Source organism: Stegodyphus dumicola, chromosome X2, assembly GCF_044657685.1.
Source record: "Stegodyphus dumicola isolate Sdum_Otavi_A_Nest chromosome X2, ASM4465768v1".
Classification (NCBI taxonomy): Eukaryota; Metazoa; Arthropoda; class Arachnida; order Araneae; family Eresidae; genus Stegodyphus; species Stegodyphus dumicola.
In genome coordinates, this window is record NC_140781.1 from 125138510 (window position 1) to 125159354 (window position 20845).

General features: G+C 32.6%; 1 protein-coding gene across 1 annotated transcript in view; it reads right to left on the reverse strand.

The window, feature by feature from the left end:
• Positions 1 to 8543: 8543 nt before the first annotated feature.
• Positions 8544 to 20845, reverse strand: part of LOC118199882 (acetyl-coenzyme A synthetase, cytoplasmic-like) — an 85104-nt gene continuing 72802 nt past the window's right edge. The window contains exons 15-16 of the mRNA XM_035371743.2: positions 16539 to 16584; positions 8544 to 9857 (exon numbers count right to left, since the gene is read on the reverse strand). Coding sequence (XP_035227634.1) covers positions 9658 to 9857; positions 16539 to 16584 — 246 coding nt within the window. The 3' untranslated portion in view covers positions 8544 to 9657. The remainder of the gene's footprint in view (positions 9858 to 16538; positions 16585 to 20845) is intronic.

A 20845-nucleotide genomic window follows, 5' to 3' on the forward strand; every position in this document is an offset into this window, starting at 1 on the left:
TGCAGAAACTATGCATTGTGCACTGTCTTAACTTTGTCCATGTTGATCTATTTTCACTTCAAAAATAATCAGGAAGCTAAAACAAAATTTAAACTATCATGGTAATCAGAAATGGGGTTTCATCGCGAAAATTGAACAAAATTTGTTGCTAATTGAAGAGGCACCCAATTCTGCACCAGAGCTATTATTGGATATATTCTTTTTAAATACCTAAATTCCTTTCAAATAAGGTAGAGGTTTCCTAATTAACACTGCAGGAACTCTGGTTTAGAATTCAATTTAGATTTCTTATATAATATATTTTACAAAACTTTCTTAAATTTTTTTATTAAAAAAAGCTCATGGTCACGTGTCAAATGTCACTACAAACGTGACTTAGCTAATCACTCTATATATTTCAAATGGAACTGCCCTGCAAGTATTTTCTGTGAGCTTTTTGAACATAGTGCTATCATGCACCTGACTATGAATTAGTATCATTCCACCTTCTGTTCTATCACGTTTTTATGTAGTAAATGTTTCATTATGAATAGATCATAACCTTAACATGGTACTGTTTATTATTTTCTTTAATATCTGCTGGTTAAGTAATCATTTCATGTTTTAATTTCAAATTCTTAAAATAATAAGTTTTTTTAATAAAAGAGCATATTTTGTGTAATTTAATAAGCTGAAGAGAAACAAAACCACAATCAAAACAGCCTGTTTAGTATACATGGGAGAAAACAAATATTCAAAGAGTTTAGCCGAATACTTCACTCTGCCAACAAATCTTCATCTCTAGTTACGTTTAGAATTAGCTCTTCCAAAAATCTTATTAAGAAAGTATAATGCAGAAATTGTATACTGCTTTTCTCTTTCCAAGATAACTGAATAATGCATTAAACCTGAATTTCAAATTTTGGAATCCAACTTTTGTATGAAATTTTGAAAATTGGCTGTTTAGAGAGGGATATTTCTTTGTTTGAAATTGAAGTAAAAAAGATGTTTTGGCTCAGATTTATCCACTAATCATTTCTCCCTTCCCGCCACGATTTCACTTAAAGAAGCATTTGTGCATTAGATGTTGAATTGTTGTTTTGGTCTATTTTATATGTTTTAGAGGAACTTTTGATCATTGTATGTTATTTTTTGTGTGTGCATCATCAAAGGTCAATGCATATGCATCTATTTTATTTCATAATCGAAAGCTTTAGACTGCATTAAACATATTAAAGAGGATCTGTTGGATGGAATGAAAGTGAGTGTTTTAGCTTCTAACAGAAAAATATGCATGCTATAAGATTTGATCCTGTGAAGAAAGTTACAAAACTGTGCAGCATCATTTAATGACTATGAATTGAGATTCAGCAAAGCACTAACTTCCAACAATTGTCAGTATCGGCATAAGTCATTAAATATTAATCTTTTACTGAATGCATTGCTTTAAAATAAATGCAGACTTATAAATAAATTTCTGTCATGCAGTCTTATCACCTTTGTTTAAAATTTGCTGCATTCATTGAGTTGTTAATCCATGTGCCTCGCTCATGACCATTGTTTTCAGATTTAGAATAGCAAATGTTTGTTCCAAGATAAAGTAACTCCTGCCAAAATTCTATACCCACCTAATGGAAAGTTGTGCAGATTCACAAAATCAAAGGCCCAGGCAACCATCTGTGAAATCTACTGCAACACTCACAAATCATCTTAGAACTTCTGTTGGATAGTCATCCAATCGATGTTGTGAGGAGATAATACCTCATGACAAATGTAATTGTGATTCTAGAGATGCTTTTGTGTGATGTACCCTATTTTACCTAGGCCCTTTCAGCTGGCAAAACCATTGCACTTTTTGCAGGTCCAAGGCATAAGTGACATAGCAGCATGCCCTTGATTCGACACACCTAGATGTTTGAATATTCAAGAGACCTTTGTTTTTGGGTTCCTCGTGTGTTTAAGTCTGATGGTGGAGATAAGTGCATATAAACCCAGCACTTTGATTAAAACCAAGTTAATGCAATCAGCAGATTTTGAGCATCATATCAGAATTTATCTTATTTGAAGGAAATATGAAATGTGGCAAGAAGTTTATTCAAGATCATTGTTTATGTTGAAGCAATCCACTTTATAATTGCTTTATATTTGATATGTGCTATGAAATGATATCTAGGTATTTCATAGTAATTAGATGATGCTGTTCAACTTTGTCATTTTTCATTTTCTTCTGCCTTAATATATTCCAGAGTTAGAGATTTAGTAACTTCTTTAAGTTTTCTTGTGAACACTACGAGTGCTTTCATTCAGTCGAATATATTAATTTCATTAGAGAAAAAAATTAACCAGTGCATTTGCAGATTTTCATGTCACTGTAGGACAATATTCAGTGTATATTTTCAGGCTAGAAGGGACAGTGTTCGAGGCATGAGGTGTAATGTATTTGAAAAGGAAATTCATAGTAAACGTAGGGGATCTCTGTTATGTGATTAGGTCATGATCATATAGAGAGTGTTTGCACATATTTAGAATGATTTTGATAAAGAATTAAAAAAGCAGATGTTTTGGAATAAAAATATTAATACTAAACTTAGGGGATCTCTGTTATGTGATTAGGTGTGATTGTAAAGAGAGTGTTTGCACATATTTTTAGAATGATTTGAGAAAGAATTAAGCAGATGTTTTGGAATAAAAATTTATGGCTACAGCGTAGAGAAATATTGTTGTTACCTTTAAATTTAATTTTCCTTCAAATTGTCACATGTAAACAAGCTCTGGATTGAGGGATATGTTTCTGCACTTTCCAAAGAGGATTATTCCTTTTCCATAATTCATACTAAACTTAGGGGATGTCTGTTATGTGATTAGGTTGTGATCGTATAGAGAGTGTTTGCACTATTTAGAATGCTTTTGATAAAGAACTAAAAAACCCTGATGTTTTGTAATAAAAATTTGTGGCTACAACTTAGAAAAAATATTATCTGTTACTTTTAAATTTACTTTTCATTCAAATTGTCACTTGTAAACAAACTGTGGATTGAAGGATATGTTTCTGCACTTTCCAAAGAAGATTATTCCTTTTCCTTAATTCAAAGAACGCCGTGGCGCGCAATGAATTGGAAGTTGATCTGTCAGCACTATCCTTATTTTCAGGGCAGATGTTTTTATTTTATTTGGCTTATAATTCCTTACTAAATGTAATATTTCATTTCGATGTACTTCGTCTTTGATATAATTTAAATCAAATTCCTCGTCATTATAATTCGCTTCCGATCGTGAAGAAAGTGACACAGAGGTTATTGAAAACGAAAAAATTTCGATTGACAAATTAGTCAGTATTCTCAGCACAGCAATTATAGGACTTGAACAGCAGAACTTTGTAACTGAACAAGAAATTATGTCTGTTTATAGAATTAAAGAGGAAGTATTATCACATAAAACGAAGCAACTTAAACAACTTACTTTGAAAGAAATGTTTAATAAAGTAAACAAATAAATATTAAGCTTTTTTTTTTTTTTTTTTTTTTTTTTTTTTTTTTTTGTAAATTTTGATACCCTTTAGATCATAATTGTTCTTTATTTCATAAATTACGGTTTCATATTTTTAATTTTATAATTTCTGCATGCCATCTTACCAGATTTAAACTGATGATCGATAATCCGGAGTCGCTGAAGGTCCCGACGAGTCCAGATTAACGACTTTTGACTGTATTAATGAAAACTGCTCCGAAATAATTCTAAAAATGAGCAAATATCTTTTATGTAATGTGTATTAGGTTTGCTCAGGTGTACAGTGACAATAATGCTAAAACTTCCCCTTGCTTCCTCAAGGATATGGATTAGCCAGTTTGAATTATAACTTTATGCTATAATGTTTATTGTAACTTTCTTAATGTTCCTGTGATACTGTATAAATCATACCCTGATTCCCTGGCATGGTTAATGAAGTCATTCCTGACTATATGGTTGGCAGTTATTCAATTCTGCATCAAGTGGCCATTATGTTGGTGAGAAAACAGGCTGGTGATGTTATGCAATGAATAACTGAGCCCAACACTGTAGTGCATTAGTTTGACTCCAATCTACTGACAAATGATGAATGCGATCTGGGAAAGCAAAAAGCCAATTGATTTGTAGATGAATGCTCAACATGTATGAGGAAAATTTTATTTTACAAAAACTGCCCATAAATGTACCACATGCTTCCTTGAAGGCTGTGAAAGCTTGTTTGAAAATACTAGACCAAGTCTATCAAAGTTCATGGAAAAAGGATGGAATACATGAAGGCAGATCATTAGGTGACCATAATTTTTCTTCACAAATAATTCAAAGTGATTTATGAGACAATATGAATAAATGTGAATGAGAAGCTAGTACACAAGAAAATGTATGCATATCTGGTACTGCAGTTATACCTGCACATGCATAAATGTCTGGGCCTTTTAGCATTTGCTGTGATTTCAGAGTAAGATTAAGGCCTTTTTCCACCAACTGCAGTCCTCCTCCCCTGCAATAGTAAATCTAATATATAGACAATTTTAATTGGTGATGAAACATTATTCTTTTTTCTTTGAACTAAAAATAAAACAAATGAGTGTACAATGGAAGCATTTGTTGTACCCCGCAATAAGTTCAAAATTGCACCAGGGATTGGGAAACTTTTATTAACTGTTCTTTGACAGAAGTGTTGTGATATTCATTGACTCACTCCTAACAAAGAGATACTGTCAAACGCTAAGTACTGTGTGCCAAAATTAGAAATAAAAGATACAGGATATTGAGATCTGATATTGTATTGTGAGATGATAATGCTCGACCATGGTTTTTGTTTCCGTTGAAATAAAGTGTGTTCCTTGCAAGTCCTTAATGAGAGATATTACAGCAGCTATCTTTAGTTTGGACATGTCACCCTGCAGTACCATATGTTTGTTCCTCTGATGGCACAGCTCAGTGGACGATTTTCCTGATTGAAGGTTGAATGGCATGATTTTATGGCAGATTGGCTCCTCTCCAAGCCCAGGCACATCTTTGAGAAGGGTGTCTTACCAGTTACTCGCAGCAGTGGAACTGCTGCTAGCAAGTCTGCAGTAATACTTTTACCGGAAAAATATCTTTTTAAATTAATTACCTGTATATGTACTAAGTTATTCTCGTTCCATCTCACTTGACAAACCAAATGAAATTTGTATGAATTTATATGAATAAATGAGAAAATGGTATGAGATTAGTTAGTGGGAGGCTATTAGTAATCAGAATATTAGTAAAACATATTCTGATTATCCTGGCAATTTTTAATAAAGTCATTCTGACTAGTTGATCAGTAGTTACTTAGTACTGCATGTATTATTGATGCAAATGGGATTGTTTGTGGCTGATACTGATGTACAAGGCACTGCTAGAAAAATTATTTTATTTTGAATGCAGAAAAAGATTAAACAAGGAGATGACCTGTCATTGCTTTGGATAATAGGTTCTAATTCAGTGTTTTTAGTTTTGTTCAGATTCTACTTGCTTATGTATATTAAACATACAAATGAACTTTTCCCAACAACAATTTCTAAGGAAATGTGTGCAGCATGAGTATGCTGGTAGCAGTGAAAACACACTGTAAAAGTAGAAACAACTGCAGTAGCCATTGCTTGGTTTATTGCAGTTTTCGGATATCATCTAGTGTATTTGTCATTCACCAATCCAGTTTCACCACTTCTTTACTTTTAAATAAATACCTTTTTTAAAGCGTTGTGAATAGTGTTAGCTGTTTAATAGTAAAGCTGTAAACTTGTGAGAATAATACGGGAGATATTTCCATCACTCATAAGAATGCTATGAATTCATTCTTATCAGTGCTATTTCACCTGGGATAACGAAGCAATGAACAGTGTCTAATTACATCAACTCATAGGTCAGTACATCTGTAATAAATAGACACCAAAAAGCTAAATGCAAATGTACCATTGTATTCTAAGAAAATTAAACTTGTTCAACTAACTCCATACTCCGATAGAAGATGGCCGCTTTCGAAATAGCGCCGTAATGCTCATATATCCATACACTTTTTTCTACCATCGCAGTACATTTCTGAATCGTACAATGTTTTACAAAATAGTAATGTGTTTCTAGATTTTTAAATTACCTTGTAAATGCATGTGTATGCTTCAGAATTGGGAGGTATACATACTTCTAAGATTTTGAATTTTCATACACAGAAATGTAGAGAAAATGTACTGTATATTCCATCCTATAATACACACATTTGTTACAAAAAATAAGATTGAAATTCATGGGTGCATATTATAGGTTGGATATAAAAAGGATAGATTTCAAAGTAAGGAAAAGATGAGTATGAAAAATTAGATTTCTACATGTACATAAATGCTGTTTATTTAAAAACAATGACATATCTTATGAACTTAAAAATTTGCATTATCGTACAGCATGAAAAAATTTGTCATATTCGTCTTCCATTATATCATCAAGTACATCGTCAAATTCTGTTTCATCTTCATCGTCACTGTTACTTTGACCCATAAATAAAAAATCATGTCCTATTCAATCTATTTCTAGACTAGCATGATGCCTTTGGATTCCATCTGTAAATATTTTTTCACCTTCTAACAGCCATGTATTCCACTATCTTTTTAAATTAATTACCTTTGAATCGTTTATTGATGCTCACATCCAAAAGTTAAACTACGTGTGTTAATCTGCCTGGAACAACTGTCATGTCTATAACTCTTTCCTCAAGTTCTTCGTATTATCCTTTAGATGGGATCTGAACATGTCCCAAACTAAAAGAGTTTTTGGTTTCTTTAGGGCAGCAGGATGCTTTTGCCAAACATTTTTTATCCATAGTTTTGCTCCATTTTCATCCATCCATCCTTTCTCATAAATATGAATGCAAACACTATTTGGGAAATTACATTTTGGCATTTTCTTTCTTTTAAAAATAAAAATGGGTTTTAATTTTGTACCATCTGCTAAGATGGAAAGTACTACAGTTATGTGAGATTTCTCATGGCCTGTTGTTCTTATGTGAAACATTTTTATTGCTTTCACATCAATTGTTTTATTTCCTATAATTATACTAAATATTATTGGAGTTTCATTCATATTGCCAATATTGTGACATTAAATAAATTTTTGCGTTCATAGGTCAATAGCATATTTCTGAAAACATACCAATTTATAGTCCAAATTTTTCGGAAGCCTTTTGCGAGGGGAAGAACTTTTGTCCCCCCTCGTAAAACTAAATTATTCCATGCCATAAATCGACTACACTAACGCAAAGTTGCTTTAAAGATTTCGCTTTCATTTTCATTCTTTTTTACCCATTTTAAGGCAAATACTATGTATGCACTGTTTCTTGTTATAATTAATTCATTCTGGTGATTTTTGAAGACTCAATTCGTGACATATTCTTCTAGGATAGACCATTTCGTTATTTCTGTAGGCAGAGTACATTTATTATTTGGCATATTAATTATTGTGATTTCATTTTTCTTCCATTCACGTGTGGATCTTTCACCAACATCACATCACGTTAGTATCATATCCTCACTACAGCATGATTTCAGATTTCTTTTGCATATTGACATTTTTTGTTTGTTGATGGTTTGTTTCGTGTGGTAGAATCCGTAGTTACTACTAAAAGGAACACTAGATAAATTGCATTTCAGCTAAAGCAAATGCGATTTACTATTTTCATTTCAAAATCACAGCTTTAAATGACTGGAGAGAAAGAAAATATCTGACCCCTGATTCCGCGATTTCATTCGAGTCGGAGGTGCATTCTTACCCCAAATTATGCCCTTCTTTCCTTGAAAATTTAGAATAACATTCTTGTGCACAGCTGCGTTGAATATAACGTACTCTATGAACAGAATTATTTACTCCCTCAAGTATTTCCACCCCCATACACGCACAAATATTGTTCCCCTTATCGTTTGTCAATTCAGTATACCTTTGTTAGAAAGCCTGGAAAAAGTCTTCAGATGAATGACAGAAAAAAAAAATCTGAGCATCGCACATGTGCATTTCAGTTTTCTTCATAAAGAAAAGGGTGTGCGGTATTTGAAGAATATACCTAAAATAAGAAAGTGTAGTTTGAAATTAGAGATGCGCAATATCCGTCTAAATGTCGTTAGTCTGTTGCTTGGTGATGTGGTTACACTGTTATTGGAAAATAGTTTAGAAAAGACTTCCATTTTTCAAAATCTGTAACATCATTATGTTAAACAAAACTTCTTCATAAAGAGAAAGTTCTTGAATAAATTTCAGAATGAGGAAAGGAAACAAAGTTTATAATAGTGCATTGGATCAGTAGATAGGATTTAACTCAAGTTTTAGGAAAAATGAGACGTACAGTTTAAGTTATTCTAAATTATGGCATATATTGTATTTAGATGATAATTTAAATGGGTGTGTATAAAAATCAATCACTTCAATTTTCCTAATATTAAATTCCTCTCAGGTTATTACTTTTCATAAAATGTACGAATATCTGCAAATAATTGAAGGAAAGCTACAGCTTCACAATAAAATAAGAAATTGGAGGGAAAGAAAAAAAAAACAGCTTTGAATACACTCTTTATAATTATTTAATAATACAGAAACAACAAAATAATTAACAAATATAGCACTTTATGTACTTTTTAGGAGACGAATGCACCTGTCAATACAGTAGAAACACAGTTCATGATATGTATGGTCACACTGCTCGTCATTTCTTTCTCTGAACTGAGAACAAGCGTGTTGGTTTCATCTAGTTCAAACAAGGCAGTTATGGTTTTAACATAGATCGCCAAGAAATACATTTATTACTGAAATTATTTGAAAGCACTTTTTGAAGCAACATTTATATATATATTGAAATAATCATTTCTTCTTCATATATTATGCTAAGGAGTGAGATATCTTTTCAACCGTCAGCATTTAATCATTGAATATATGCTTACAGAAGAATTAACATATCTCTTATTTCGATTTTATTGCGAAGATAATGATAACTGATTTTTGTAAAATTTGCAAAAACAGTTAATTATATTAAAAGTCTTCTGCTTGTGTAGTTTAACAGAAATGTCATAATTTTGTGCGATATATATTTTTATATTTTAACAAAATATTTTAAAATATATGTAAAAGAGCATTTTGTAATGGATGCACAAATATATATATTTGAACAAAGGGTTCTTGTTTTCATTATAAGCCACATGCAGCTTTTTGAACAACATTTCAAACATTATATCTATTTGATTCATTCTAATCTAAACTTTTCTGACTATCAAAACATACATAGCAGGCCACTATGATATTTCACAACTATTGAAAGTTAGATCTATTAGTTCATGATATGTGCAACATTGATCCTCAGTACATAGAGAAGCCTTGACTATAGCAGAGAAATTGCAATTTCCTCTTGTGAAGAGCCTATTTTATGTATAGAAACTCAATAATTACGCAAGTACGTTTATTTTATAATATTTTTGAGATTCTCAAGGAACGGAAGAAATAATATTGTTTTTATTAACATGTTAATTAAGTGCGGATATTTTCTAAAATATTTTCTCCCCTGATTTTAACCCAAAATACATTCAATAGCTCAATTTTCATTTTACAAAAATAAATGGCAAAGGCTGAAGCAAATTAAGTTGCAAAATCTCTTCCATAATAGCTTCTCTTCGCTTAAGCTGTCTGAGGACGAGTTTGGAATAATTTTTCAATCAAGGAATCATCAGCAAGTGAAGTGAGATCTCCCAGGTCTCGATCATTAGCTGCAATTTTTCTCAAAACTCGTCTCAGAATTTTACCAGAGCGTGTTTTTGGTAAGCCTGACGTAATGTGCAAGTATTCAGGTGTGGCAAATGGTCCGATCCAATAGCGAACTGAAAATAAATAAATAACATTAAAGATAAATGATATACAGATAGATATAAATTCAAAACAAAGAATAAAAAGTAAATTAAAAAGCCTATGACTTGTGCTAAAGCTGCAAAGTAACAAACCAATAATTCATAAAAATTTATAATAAGAAAACTTTTCAGATACCATCTCCAATGAACACAAATTTAATTTAAAACCATGAATGAAAAACATTTTTTAGTCAGACTTTTAACTTAAAACATTTTTTAATATTTTAAACAGTAATTTCAAGCTCCTTGTTTAAAAAATCTGCTAAGAGAAATCTTTAATTTCAAAAGCACCAAAATCAAAAGTAAATTTTAAGTATTGGAAAAGTAGCTATTGTCATCGATCGCAGATTAATCGATAAATGTTACAGTTTTTCTCCATTTGGTACGACAAGCAAAGTGAGTTTAAAACTCGGATAAAAGAAAATTTATCTAAAATACCAATGCATATTCTGATTAATTCGTTCCTTTTTTTTTTCTGTTATTATTGGAAAAACACTATTGTTGCGAACTATGAGATCGCTGAAGCTTCTTTAACTAATAAGTCCAGATAAATAAGAAGAAATGAACAATTTGTTATGAAAATAAAATATTAAGTAGCACAATAACAGCTGAAAATAGCTCAAAAGGAATGTGGATACTAAGCAATTTTTCCTTAGTGTGCGAAATTAATCGTGAATTTCCTCAAATGACTGTCAGGGTAAACCCTGTCTCGTAATTTAGCTAACCACTAAATCTCGCAGCTGATTCACAAGTCAACTCTGCTAGCTCACGGACTCGTATTTATACTTTGCAGCACGGGCCCTGGAAATTGCTAGAAGAATGGGTGGTAGAGAGAGCTTCGGAAATTTGTTTTGGTGAACCTTCCAGAAAGTCACTAAGTTCGCGAGAAATCGCCAAATGTCACTGAGGCCCGTGAGAAACGAAATTGCCTGTCTCGCGTTTTAACTGAGATATCTTTAGAATTTAATTTGGTGGACTTTAAAAACCACAATTCTAAGTAACACATGAACACTGTAATACAAGACGTGTTCACAAATAAGTTTAAAACAAAAAATTATCAACCTAAAAGCTATAAAATATCACAACATTGTAGAAAAACGGGTGTGACGTGACAGGCCTCCTTATGGTGCGCCCTGGTTAAAGCTAACTCTGTCACATCGTTGCCTCGATTCCTTGTTCTTTTGAGCATTTGGATTTTATTACATTATAGCAAAGAATGGGCTTCGAATCTTGCAATGGAATGCCGGTGGCCTTTCTCAGAATAAGAAGACCCAGATTATGAATGTCACTCATTCTCAAGATATTGACTTATTTTACATTTTTAAGCTGTGAGAAATTAGAACTTATTTATCTTACATCAGATCCTGCCTCTTACACTATAATGGTACTCAAACTAATCCTGATTTAGTCATTATATCTGAAGACATTGTTGCGAACACTTTTAGAAACGTCTTGCATGATCCTGGCTCGGGCCATCGAATGATCATTACAAATGCATCCTATACGGAAGGAAAAACCCAAAACTTCAAGCAATGGAAATATTAAAAGGAATTGGAACTTAAAGAAGGCAAAGTGGAAGAATTATAGAAATGACCTGGAACCAAGATCTTCGCAATTTTGATCTCAGTGGAGTTAAAAGTATTCATGCCGCCACGTCTCGTTTTTGTTCCACTATTATGGAATGAGCAAAAAGTGGATCCCAAGAAGCAAAATAAAAAGAATTAAGCCCTTCTTGGACCTGTGAGCTGGAAAATCTTAAAAAAACAATTTACACTCATGTCCATAAATTAAGGATAATTCGGTGTCACGCGGAAATCGAACTCTAAAATAAATATATCACCTGTAAAATCACTACACACATCTTCAAGAATCTTATGCAAATTTCAGGCAAGTAACCTTCTTCTTAAATCTTATGCAAGTAACCAGATGACACCGATGGTACGTCACAATGACAAGAGTGTAAGAGAGTGATATATAAGGAATACAGGCAAAGAAGTAAAGTTGTTCGCAGGCGCTTTATAAGCATTTCAGTGCAATAACCGAATAGTTATGACACAAAGGACGCATTTGGATGATTTTTTTTACGTGGTAGAATTATCGGCCTTCTGGAATGTGGGCGTACCCAACTGGAAGTATCAGACGAACTTGGAATTGCCCAGAGTGTCATCTCCAGGCTTTGGCAACGATTCCAAGATGATGGTATTGTGAGTAGACGTTACAGCACAGGTTGCCCCAGAGTTACAACGCCGAATGATGACCGGTATTTGGCAGTTACTGCCAAAAGAAACAGGCGGAGCACAGCCTCAGACCTGTCTCGTCAGCTCTCTTCAGCCACTGGTACGACAATTTCAAGGCAGACCGTGTACAGACGCTTAGGGCAGATTGGTCTATACCTGTCAGATGCGTTCCACTTACTGCAACTCACTGTCGCCTGCTGTCAGCCTCGAGTAGAGAGCATGCATTGTGGACACCGCAACAATGGGCTTGTGTGATGTTTTCCGATGAGTCCAGGTTTAGCTTGCAGTCTGATTCTCGCCGTTACGGTGGTGCAGGAGTGCTCGTTTGGGGTGGAATTATTCTGGGTTCCAGAACTGACCTGCATGCTCAAATTGGAACCATGACAAACCAAATCTATCGGGACGTCATTCTGGAACAACATGTACGTTTGTTTCGGGGCGCCATGGTCGCACAATTTGTGTTTATGGATGATAACGCCCGTCCTCAGCGTGCAAACATCGTAAGCGAATGCCTTCAATCGGAGGATATCACCCGTATGGACTGGCCAGCATTCTCACCGGACTTGAATCCAGTAGAGCACGTGTGGGACATGCTTGGCCGACGAGTTGCAGCCCATCAACCTCCTCCTACATGTCTACCGGAACTTCGGAGAGCATTGCTTTTTGAGTGGTGTAATATCCCCCAAGATCAGATCGATAATTTGATATTCAGCATGCCTAGGTGTTGTACGGACTATTTTACATCGTCTGGGAGACATACAATGTATTAACAATCATACCAATTATGTAATATTGGTTTTTTGTAAATAGGTGTTTTTTGTAATTTGCTCCAGGGAGAAAAAATCGCTAATACTTTTAATAATATCAAACATATAGCATCTTTTTTTGCTCTTTACCCTTTGTTTAATAAATAAGCTTTACAAATAAGTCAAATTTGTTTTGCTTCTAACACTTCCTTTGCCTGATTTTGCATTATCCTTAATTTATGGACATGAGTGTATAAGGGCTTGTCGTCTGGCGTCCAGTTTCGCTTAGAAAATCCTCCCTGAAGGCATCCCTTCCCTTAGGAAGATAGCCCTCGATTACTTTGTCATAGTAAAATAAACCAAACCAAATCATATTCAGCGCTCCACTGAACATGTAAATAAATAGTAGAATAAATAAAACGAATGAGCTGTTTGTTTTTTCCAGGATTTAGCTTATGAGCTTATGTGGCCTATTTATTTTTAACAGGGATCTTCACTTATTTCCAACAGAACATGAAAATAATTTCCAATTTTCAATAAAAGTCTCACTTTTATTTCAGTAGCAATAAATGATCAGAGACCGGTTTAAAGTCCACATGGCCAAATTCAGCAACAAATCTTCTTAAGAGGTCAAATGGCCCTGCAATAATGCTGTGGCGCGGACTGCTTTAGTTTTTCTTCCTAGTATACTGGCATCTCAACTTTAGGGTGATTTGGTCGGGGAGCCAATAGTACGTTCATTTCTACAATGTATCCCAGAAGTCGTTTTCCATACAAGAACGCTAGGCCGCATGTTGCTGGTGCTGCTTGGATTTGACCGTAACCACCAAAAGAACAAGACCTTTCTTCTGCGGCTGAGGTAATTAGCGGTATAGCATACTTTCGTCGTGGTATTGCTTGCTTGTAATTGTTGCGAGAGATTTGCATATTGCATGCATATTTAAACTAGATTTACAATATTCTTATAAAGTGATTACCGATAGTCCTCAATTTGTTTCTTGTATTACAAATTAATAAAAACTAAAGGTAGCATTATTTTGCTAATTTTCTTATTGAAGGAGGCATTTTTGTATTGCCTTTCCCAAACTGCCTTTTAAAATAGTCTTGATCTCTCTTATCGGAAGAGATCACGTATGCCTATTTTGTTAATGCTTATCACTATTATTCACTAAACAGTAAATCAACATGTATTGTAGTGGTAAAGCTAGAGACCATTGGAAAGATGGTTGAATGTGGGTAAAAGAGTTACTATTCAAATTTATTAAAAGCGCGCTACAGGGAGCGATGCAGTGTTTTTTTTTTTTACAGCAAGTTGAAAGTGAAACTCATCCGCAAAGTTCTGTTTTTACAAGTACTTTTAATTCTAATTCAGATATCCGTATGAACTATTTAGCAGAAGTTAAAATTCCTCTCCAAAATGAAAAATATCATGTATCAAATTTGGTAAATCGTGAATTAACTGAAAAGGAAAAACTTGATTTTCTTCAAAAAAAAAAAGAGTATGCTTTAACAGAGCAGAGAGAAGTACGTGTCACTAAGTTCTTCATTTGGCAATAAAAGTGTAAATAGAAATTTTAAATATGCGTTATTATCTGAATACCTTTCACTCGCCTATTTTAAAGTTAAAGGTGGAGTGTATAGTAAATATTGCGTAATATTCGCCAAGAGATATGCACGCCAATCGAAAACTCAGACTTTAGGGCAATTAGTAAAAGAGACTCTTCGCAAAGTTAAGCATTCCTTATTATTCGCTTTTTGTCTAAAAAAACATCGTTCTTTGCCAAAAACCTTAATGAAAAATTCTGTGATTACCAAAAGGTTAAAAATAAGATAAATATTCCTTATTATTCGCTGACTGTTTTAAAAAATATCGTTCTTGGACGCAAAGAATCCATAGTTGATACAATTTATATCGCCGGCGTTCGACAAGATGAAGAAGATGGGAAGAAAGCTTCTTATTATAAAAACAATGATCTTCTGTGAGAGAAATGAATTCATTAAAATGTCATCGCGATTCTGAGGAAATGAACATAAATGATAACAATATTGAATCTCATCAGAATGAAGGAAACTTCCGCAAATTCCACAAATTATCAAAAAGTTTCTGAATAGATGCAGGAGATGATGTATTAAAAAACGATTTAGAATCCTGCAGCAACAATACAGTATATACTCCACAAAAAATACAAAATGAAATCTCAAAGTCTTACAGTAAAATTATTTTAGAAAAGATCCTTGAAAAAGTAAATGTTTTCAATTTTAGTTGTTGAAACAGACATTTAATTACGACAGCAAGTATCTATTTATGTGAGATGTGTAGAACTTGAAAGACAAAAATTTACGATTCGTAACCTGTAGTATTCGCACGTGGAGAAGATTTCGCTAATACCGTTATAGATAGCTTGACATCAATAGGCGTAGATTTGAAATACATGAGAAATGAAGGTTTTGACGGCGCCGCAACAATGTTCGGGATATTCAAGGATGTGCAAGCTAAAGTGATAGAGTGAGAGAAAGATTTCCATCAGCATTGACTCCATGTTCATTCTGTTTCTCATTCCTTCTGTTTGTCAATTTCTGATGCATGTCACAATAAAGATATTCATAGTTGTATGGGAGTGATAAAAGATGTAATTCTTTTATGAACACTCGAAAGCAATTTTATCGGATTTTTGCGCATCTTTAAGAAGAGAATCTCGAAAAAATTTTTATTAATCATATCATATTTTGTATGGTATAGAGTTGCTTATCAAATACATGTATCGTAACAAATACTGTGAGTTATTTAAAAACAAATTAAGATTAAAAGTTAATTTATAGTAATTAGTTAGAAGAAACTTCAGTAAATGTTTTAAATTCAGTAATGTTAATTCAAACAAGTGTTCTTCCGGTGGTAATGATTTGACGTGTTACTATGGCCTGCCGCATTTCCTGAAACTTTTCCCTTGATCACATTAGGACATCATTTGTCGCCTAGGGCGAGAACAGCCAGCTGCCAGTCTAATGCTCTGTGTGCCCAAGTGCTTGCAGCGTGGCAAAACATTCGTCAGACAATGATTGATGACCTAAATGACAATATGCAAAGACATGCAAGTACGTTATTTCTGCTCATGGGGACCATATTCGATCTAAGTAAACTGGGATGATTTGAAAATTTTGTATCAAATTTTCAGTCATTAATAGTTCAATCGATCTTGTGAATTTCAAGCTTCTAAAACCTTTCCTTCTTAGTAGTGCAATTTCACTGTTGAGCAGTGTAAATTTGATATAAATTATTTAGAAGATGCTTTAAATACTAGTATATATTATTTGGTTTTTAACCTTATATTATTTTTTAATTTACTAAATATTCACTTCATCTAAAGAAAATAAAGAGAACACTTTTCATACAGGATATTTAAATATTATTATATACAATTTGGTTTTAAGCCTTACATTATTTTTTTAAGTTTCATTATTTCTGAAAAGAAACAAAATGAATACTTTGCGTAAAAGAATTTCATATTGCATGTTTCAAGTGAGTGATTTTCAGTTGAATCCAAACGAAAATGTATGTTTAAATTTTCTATGAGCTGCAAATGTTAGGATTTGACAAGAAATAGTACCTTAATTCAGAATCATTTCACCTACTTTGAATAATACCAATCAATGCTGAGAAATTTGAACCTTACCCTTCTCTTTCAGTTCTTTGTTCATATTTTCATCGAATTTTCTACCCTATAAAAAGAAACAATTAGTATGTTTTTTTTTTTTTTTTTGCAAGCATTTTTAAAATATAAAGAAACAATATATCAGTTTTTTTACAAAGTATTTATTCGCAACTAATATATGCATAATAATCGCTGATAAAGCATATAATATGGAAAGCAAGTGAAATAATTAAGACTCTTTCCAGCCACAGACACGTGGCTGGAAAGAGTGAGGGTGCCCTGAGAATCCAGGCACCCCTTCAGTCACCGAATTATGTCCGAAAATCTAACATTTTAAAGAAATTTTGATAGTAAAAAAAAAGAGAGAGAGAGAGAGGGGGGTAGAGAAATACTTTTTCAGTTTTCGCACATTAATTTTGGTTTCGGTAAAACTGCGATTGAGTAGCATGAATTTAATATGAAGGCTCAACTGCTTTTCTCTTCTTAGAGGTAAAACTGATAGTATAAAGTACCTTTATAATCCATAAGAAAAAATTAAAATGAGATGATAAATAAAAAAACTCCTACCTCCACCAGAATGTTTGGCATTTTTTTTTTTTTTTTTTTTTTTTTTTTTGATTAAGATACAATAACAGGCCGAACAAGTATTAATTAAGAAGTCAAACAACAAAAATCAGTGCTATATTTTCAAATTTTCACAGGACTAGTTTCGATGGTTTTACCGAACCACCATCCTCAGTTCCAAAAGCGCAAATGAACAACATAAGATAAGAAAGACTGCTGAACAGGAGTTAAGCTACTGGCCCCATCTGTTGATCTTTTTTTTTTTTTTTTTTTTTTTTTTTTTTTTTTTTTTTTTTTGTTCACGGTTCACGTTCTTAGGGCCAAATATCTATTATCATTTTTATAATTCTTTTCCATTCTCCATTACTGTTTCCCATTTGCCATCTTGAAAACCAAACTGAGCATTAAGAGCTTTAGTTCGATCGTTTACCAATTACAATAACATTTCAGAAGTGAGAAAAACATCATATTTTGTATAATTTGTGGTTAATTATGTTTGTTGATCGCTGTAACTTTATTTGTTTCAATACGATAATTTTATTTTCTAAATTATTTTCAAAAATATTTGTCTTTTTTCCTTACCTCTTTCTGATCCATTTTTAGATAAGTATAATTTCTTGAAAACTAAAAAGTTCGTTCAGTCACTTTAGTTCCCGGCAGAGGTTTTAAAAATATCTGACAAATTAAGATTGTTCTATGCTAACATTGGTTAACGGCTACTACAACCAGCTGTTACACCATGTAATTTCATTTACGGCTATCTGAAATTTTATAGCATTTTAAATCGAGTATGACCTTGCAATAAAGAGAGTTTTGAAAGAAAATCCTTTTTTTGATGAGCTGAAATCAAGAAGATCGTTCCGACAGTACCAGGCAGCAGAATTTAGGTTGGCAAAATTTTTAGAAATTATAAAGGCTGTGGGCGGCAGAATTTAGGAGCCACAAGAAATTGCATCGGGTGGCCAGAAGCCGATCACCGGCCTAATATGCGTGTCACTATTGTTCATTTGCATAACGTAATTTTAATATTGATAACAAGTATTATACAATTCCTGCTCCTTTTTACGTAGTTAATAAAATTTTCTACAGTCCAAATAAGTACCTGAATTAGCATTCCTCCTTAATATCTTCGAAACCTTGATTAAAAAAATGCATGTAAATATGAATTCTGAACTTGTGTGAAATATTTTACATAATAGCATTCTATAAAGTTGGTTATTTTCTGGAAGATAAAGGTTATTACTGAACTATATTAACAAACAACAGATATAAAGAAATAAATGTTGTTCGAATCTTGAGAATGTGGAAATTTCATAACTGTTTATGATTTATTAAATTAAAGCGTTATTCGTCAAGCAAAGTGGCTTATCGAGATCAATCGTATTCAGTATAAAGTATGGAGTAAATATTGGTTCTTAGAATCAAATTGCAATTAGTAAATATATATATATAAGGAATAACTCGCAGTTAAAAATACAGATCTGAAACTTTTATTGGCCATTCATTAAATAAATGTCTTAATCTCTCGGTTACAAACTGATAAGATATGTTTAATAAGCTTCTACCAGCTTCAATAGCTAAAAACCTTCTTCTGTTAATTTGTCGAGTTTCGATCAACGATCAAAACCAAATCCTTATATTCTCCACTTGACGTTAATTTTCGCTTTCCTGGATACTACGAAGAACTAAAATACTTTCCACGAGAATCTGGAAGAATCAGTTTCTCAGAAAACTATACGTAAAATTCATAGTCCTCGTATGGAAAATCGGTCTCCCTATTTTAGACTTAAAGTCTTGTTATTTTATCAAATAATAGTGATCAAGTATATTGTTTGTTTTATGGCACTGGAGGGAGAATTTTCGAATAAAAAAAATGTGCTTACGAAAAGTTTCATTTTTCTTGACCTAAACAAAGCCTAATTGTAAGAAATAAAATAACACTATTAAAATAATAAAATTGACCTCCTTACATTAAATTACATTAAAAAAGTTTATAATTTTCAGGCTAGGAGGTGTATCCTTTAAAAGTGTGTAAATTTTGGACTAATAGCTTTTTAGCTATTTAATTTAATTGTACATTTGCCTAACTAGGCTTTCTTGTATAGCTTTTTCTTGTTTAATAGTAAGTTTTACATAACAAGCGCGTCGGGAAAAGAAGCGATATAATTGAGACTTACTACGTTTATAGTCTCAATTATTATTGTTTGACGAAACGCGCTATAGGTATTAACTTAATTCGGGTTTTCAGCTGCTTTTGCCTTGATAAATCCGGCTCAAACCTCGGTTTGAGCTAATTTACCATTTGTTGCAATTTTTTGTACATATTTACTGTGTATTTAATTTTTACAAACGTCCTTTTAAAATATTTTGTGCGTTAAAATTTCTTAATTTTTTCCTCACCCTTTTTGATTTTGAAATCATCTCGATTTGTAATTTTTACATTTAGTTTTTACGAGATAACCTTTTACTACTTTAGTATTGTTTGTTGTTGTTACATGATTTAACATTTTTGCTAAGGAACTATAGTATCAAATGTATTTTTTAGCATTAGCTTTTAAACATTCCTCTTACTTAAAAATAAAATAAATAAATATAAAAGCTTTTAAATAACAAAAACAAATTATAAAGTAAAAGTAATGCGTAATTTAATAATACAATGAAATATCAGTTCACGAATTTAATTTATTCCTGTAGTCTGTTTGTTATCCGAGCTATTCTTAAACTAAAACTATTTTCCCAAAGTAAAGTGGATTAATTCGCTTCTTGGCCAAATACAATTGCTTATTTAAAGTTTACAACCGCAACTTTTGCCCATAAAACCAAGAGAAATTATTAAATCCAAGAAAAAATAAAATAAAATCAACAATAAATCAAGTAAAAATAGATACAAAACAAATAACATAGAAGAAAATTTATTTAACATCACTGTACGCTCACGAAGGAGAGCGTAAAAACATGTAAATCAAGGGTAATGAGGAAATGAAAAAAAAAAAAAAAAAAAAGAAGAGATGCAATCATTTGGATGAAAAATCCCCTTCCATAAAAACATCAGATTGTACCATCAGGTATTTTTCTGCGGAATCTTTTTTAACCTTTTCTTTGTCTCATAGCTCCACTGAACTCTGAGATTCACTGAGCTTTCTTTCGCTTCCCTCAAAATTCGTCCAATGTGATTTCTTGTTGTCTGCGTTTTAAAAGTTGTCTAAAGTGAGACAAATGCTTATGCTGTAGCTTACGTAGACATGTAAATACTTATGCTGTCAAATGTTGTAGCTTGCCACCTCTTTATCAAGATGATATCATAACATTACACCTTACCCCATTTTGCACAAATTTCGAAGATGAAAGAGTTAGATTCATTTTCTTTTTTTCCTGTTCTGGGAACATTTCCTCCAAAATTGTCTTCTGTTTCACCTATTGAAGTTGTTACTGTGATTTCTTGTTAAGCTTATTTTTTATTGTCCTCTAGTAACACTTTCATGTTTTTATTCTTAATTTGCAATCTCATGGTCTCGCCTACAGACACAATACCACAGTTAACAAAAATATTCCCAGTTTCAAAGTTCTCAAAATTTCTGCCTGCAGCTAATTTGACCATAATATCTTCCAGGTCGAATTCATGGTTATGTAAGTCACTTGCTGCCAGTCTTTGTTAATGACAGCCAAGAAAAAGAAAATATTAAAATGATGATTCTAGAAATCTGAGTGCCCATTCTGTATTAGAAGTTGCCTAAAACACTTCTGAAAATCATTTGTTTGTCTTA